Source organism: Penaeus chinensis, chromosome 12 (genome assembly GCF_019202785.1).
Source record: "Penaeus chinensis breed Huanghai No. 1 chromosome 12, ASM1920278v2, whole genome shotgun sequence".
Classification (NCBI taxonomy): domain Eukaryota; kingdom Metazoa; phylum Arthropoda; class Malacostraca; order Decapoda; family Penaeidae; genus Penaeus; species Penaeus chinensis.
The window spans coordinates 22874824-22879823 of NC_061830.1; the positions used below are offsets into that span (position 1 = coordinate 22874824).

General features: G+C 31.6%; 1 protein-coding gene across 1 annotated transcript in view; it reads left to right on the forward strand.

Moving 5' to 3' along the window:
- LOC125031039 (phosphoserine phosphatase-like) overlaps window positions 1-5000 on the forward strand; it is a 9752-nt gene that overhangs the window by 4332 nt on the left and 420 nt on the right. The window contains exons 2-6 of the mRNA XM_047621458.1: window positions 771-918; window positions 2344-2478; window positions 2699-2844; window positions 2978-3139; window positions 3387-5000. The exon at window positions 3387-5000 is cut by the window's right edge and continues 420 nt beyond it. Of these exons, the coding sequence (XP_047477414.1) occupies window positions 771-918; window positions 2344-2478; window positions 2699-2844; window positions 2978-3139; window positions 3387-3487 (692 nt within the window). The 3' untranslated portion in view covers window positions 3488-5000. The remainder of the gene's footprint in view (window positions 1-770; window positions 919-2343; window positions 2479-2698; window positions 2845-2977; window positions 3140-3386) is intronic.

Below are 5000 nucleotides of genomic sequence, written 5' to 3' on the forward strand. Positions count from 1 at the left end.
TATCAGGTAAAACAAAATAAAACTAACGATTCATCAAATGTTGTATCAAGTAACACAGAGCAACGGTCAGACCGTTAGTTCACCTTCACTTTCGTCAATTCACCTTCAACAATGACCTGAGTTGCAAGGATTCAAGTGACATGGCGGATGTCAAATGTAAGAGTGCAGCACGTGCTTTCGTTTAACTTTCATTTACAAGAAAAAAAATGATCAGAAGGCTTAGGAATGTCATTAATGTTAAAATGCAACCAAACACAGTCATTTTCTCAATGCTATGGAGAAAAGTTAACACAGAAGTTTTGTATCCCTGCAAGCTCCCCTTTTTTAAGTGAAGGATGTCCGCCGCTTTACTCTTATCAGTCGGGGAACTGATTTAGCTACCACCTAATCATATTTAAAGTTTCATGTATCTAGTTAGTAGAATTAGAAGGTAACAGAGGTCAAGCACGTTTAACGGACTTAGCATTGTTAATATACCTTTGATGCACACGGAGTACGCCTGTCAGTGGATGGTACATAACATGTAGACCATTTTTGTCAGAATTTTTCATCTTGATTACAGTGTGATTGGATTTTCCCAAACACTAGATGATTATAGATATCATGAGATTCTCGTAATACTGGGCATAACAGCCTGATTTTTAATGCATAGTTTTATTTGTTATGTCGTATGTGTTATTTTTGTAATAAATTAAAGTACTTCATAATTGAATGAGAATTTAAGTCTTTATTACAGAAGCAGTACTTCAATGGCTCTTCAATGTTTTCAGAGTGCCAGCTGCCCTCCCAGCAAGAGTGTATGGAGGTATGGCGATCATCAGATGCAGTGTGTTTTGATGTAGATTCCACAGTCATAACAGATGAGGGACTGGATCAGTTGGCAGCCTTTTGTGGAAAGGGAGAGGAGATCAAAAAGATGTAAGTTTGGCATAGGGATTTATATATATATATATATATATATATATATATACACATACACACACATATACATGTGTGTGTGTATATATATATGTATTCATATGTATATATGTGTGTGTGTGTGTGTGTGTGTGTGTGTGTGTGTGTGTGTGTGTGTGTGTATTATTTATATATATATAGATGTATGTATATATAACATGTATATGCATATGGATATGTACATTTATACGCATGATATACATATATATATATATATATATATATATATATATATATATAAAACATGTCTGTATATGTATTGTATATGTATAAATATATATATGTATATGTATATGTATTGTGTATATGTGTGTGTGTGTGTGTGTGTGTGTGTGTGTGTGTGTGTGTATGTGTGTGTATGTATATGTATATATATGTGTGTATATATATGTATATATGTATGTATGTATATATAACATGTATGTATGTATATATATTGTATATGTATAATTACATATATGTGTGTGTGTGTGTGTGTGTGTATATATATATATATATATGTGTGTATGTACATATAACATGTATGTGTATGTGTATGTATATGCATATGCCTATGTATATTTATTGTATATTTATAAACATATGTAAATATATATATGAATATATATATGTATATATAACAAGCATATGTATGTATATGTATATGCATACGCATATGTATATGTATTGTATAAATATTTATCTATATATATGTGTGTGTGTGTGTGTATGTGCGCATGTGCGTGCATGTGCGTGTGTGTTTGTGTGCGTATGTGTATGTAAGTGTATATATGTGTGTGTGTGTGTGTGTGTGTGTGTGTGTGTGTGTGTGTGTGTGTGTGTATGTGTGTGTGCATAACATGTATGTATATGTATATGCATATGCATATGCACATATATATATATATATATATATATATATGTGTGTGTGTGTGTGCGTGTGAGTGTGTGTGCGCGTGTATGTGTGCGTATGCATGTATGTATGTATATGTATATATATTTGTGTATGTAAGCATATATGTATGTATGTATGTATGTATCTATAACATGTACTTCCGCGATGGACCATTGGTTAGAGCACTGGATATATGTATGTGTATATATATGTCTTGTCTATGTATAATTACATATATGTGTGTGTGCGTGTGTGCGCACGTGTGTGTGTGTGCGTGTGTGTGCGTGTGTATGTGTATGTGTATATGTGTGTGTGTGTGCGCGCGCGCGTCTGTGTATGTATCTATGTGTGTGTATGAATGTATATATAACATATATGTTTATGTGTATGTATATGCATATGCCTATGTGCATGTATAGTATATGTAATCTATATATGTGTGTGTTATGAATAAATAAAAAGTATTTTAAAATCCAAATTTGAATTTACAAGCATTTCCTTTTATCCCGTAGGACATTGCAAGCCATGCAGGGTAGGATGGAATTTAGGGATGCTCTGAGAATGAGGCTTAACATTCTTCGACCGAACCTCGAAACAGTACAACGATTTGTCCGGACACACCCGCCAAAACTCACGAAAGATGTTGGGTATGTGATAATTTTCCTTTTTTTTATTATTTATATATATATATATATTTTTTTTTTACATCTGTTAACACCGATTTATGACTAGTGTCAACTACTTTTCAACATATGTATAATATATATTTTGTGTATATAATTTAGGGCTTTGCATTGTTCACATAATTAATTCAGGTCATTATTATTAATATTTCGTACAGGAATTTCATCCAATATATGTACACAGGAGGCTGGTGTCTGCCCTGCATGCTCGTGATGTAGATGTTTACCTTGTGTCCGGGGGATTCCGATCCCTTATTGCACCTGTGGCAAAAATGCTCAATATCCCCTTGGAGAACATTTTTGCCAACAGGTTGAAGTTCTTCTATGATGGTATGTAACCTTTTTCTTCTTTGTTTTGGTTTTGATTTTGGTTTTCAAGTTCTTATGTGTGTTTCGGATGGGCACAATAAACAGACCCCATATAACTTTAGAAGCAGAGTATTATAAAGCACTTCTTTCACAGGAGAATATGGTGGTTTTGATGAAGCACAACTGACCAGCAGGTCTGGTGGCAAGGCTGAAGTAATTTCTCACTTGAAAAAGAAAGAAGGATATTCCAGGATTGTCATGATTGGTGATGGAGCAACAGATATGGAAGCATGCCCACCTGCTGATGCCTTTATAGGTATGTTTTTTTTTCACATGTATGGATACTCAAAGGAATATATATTTAAACATTATTAGGTCACTGACAAAATACAGAATATAGATTAGATTTTTTAGAGCTGTGTTAATGTAAGCTTTATTGTCAGAGATGTGCTTGTTTTGTGGCATATCTGTATTCATCAAAAAGTTATGATTTGGTTACAGTAGTACATATGGTCAGGTAAGAATGTTTGAACACATCAAATGATTCTTTTATTTATTTTCAGGTTTTGGAGGAAATGTTGTCAGAGAAAGTGTGAGAAACACTGCAACATGGTATGTTACTGACTTTGCCACTCTCATTAATGAGCTTGAGAGAAAAGACTAAGAACATATAGAGAACCTTGATCTGAGTAAATGGCAGAGTTCATTCTTTGAAAAATCTTAATAATCTTAATATCAGCTGTTATCTGTGCAAATATAGCTTTTAAATCATGGCCACAACCTTCCATGGGAAGTAGTCTCCTTTGATATATATGACACTAGAGCAGAATGAATAAAAGATTAATCTTAATCAAGTATAATCTTTTGAAATACAGTTATGTAATAAAAAGCCAATTATAAACTGCCCATGAATGAGACTCGAAAATAATCCTAGAATACACCTCTAAATGTCCTAATTGCAGAAGCAATGTGCCAATTAGGTTATGTCCTTTTACTATTTTTCTGATGTCATCACAAATGAGCATTATGTAAGTGAAAGATTCATGTATATATATATATATATATATATATATATATATATATATATATATACATTTTTTTTTTTTTTTTTGTTCTATTTAATGGTTTTTTACAATATCTTTTATTTTAATGGAAATATATGTTCCCAATAAGAATGTACTTCAGTGATAGATAAAACAGGTTTAGTACATAGGAAGGCATTCATGAAATATCTGTACATGTTAAATGGATACCCATAACTATATAAGTGTTATTTGATTAGAAATAATATCTTTTCAACTCAGGAAAAAAAGGTAACATCTTTCAGTGGCTTCCACATGAAGAATAAAATTTTTTACAGTATAAATATTCAAAGTCAAAAGTGAAAAGTTAGATATGGAAACCAATGTAATTTTTGAAGCACCTCACAGAATAACTGTATTTAATCAATGCTTATCATGTATCAGTGTGTATGTATAGGGTTTGCATTTGCTTACGTATAGATATATATGTGCATGATTATGCATTTACCCATACATTTTAGTATGTTTTATGTTACAGTATATTATAAAAACATTTACTAAAACTAATCAGTCTTTAACTGTTTTAGAATAGATTTGTAGAATTTGGTGCTAATATTTTACAGTTGTCTTTCAGATGTTTAACATAAATATTCTTAACTCAAGAAATATTCAGGGCATATATTTAAAGTAAACAAGATTTTATAAAAGCTTAAAAATATATTTTGCACTCTGCAGTGAGACAACCAAACATACAGCTGTCCTCTGAAACCTTGGTATATTTACATAACTAATGTACCAGTAGTGTAACTGAATTGTATATACATTACAGTATGTTGTGTTTTGCTAATTATTTTATACATGACATATGCACAGATATGGATTTGTTTGTGCATGTATTGTATGTGTTCATGTTCCTAAGAAAAGAATAGATTTAAGCATATGTATCTCAACTTCCATTTTTGGCTGTTATTAAAACCGGTGATTTAAGGTAAGTTGATATAAGTGGAAGAAAAGCATGTAAATCACTCTGATATTGTCTCAGATTTGAGTTTTTATACAACTAAAGGTTATTTCTCTTTCATGTATGTTTGAATATTAAGATCTTAATTATATCACCAGTCACATCTTATTCATTCATTTTTTTTACTGCTTTAC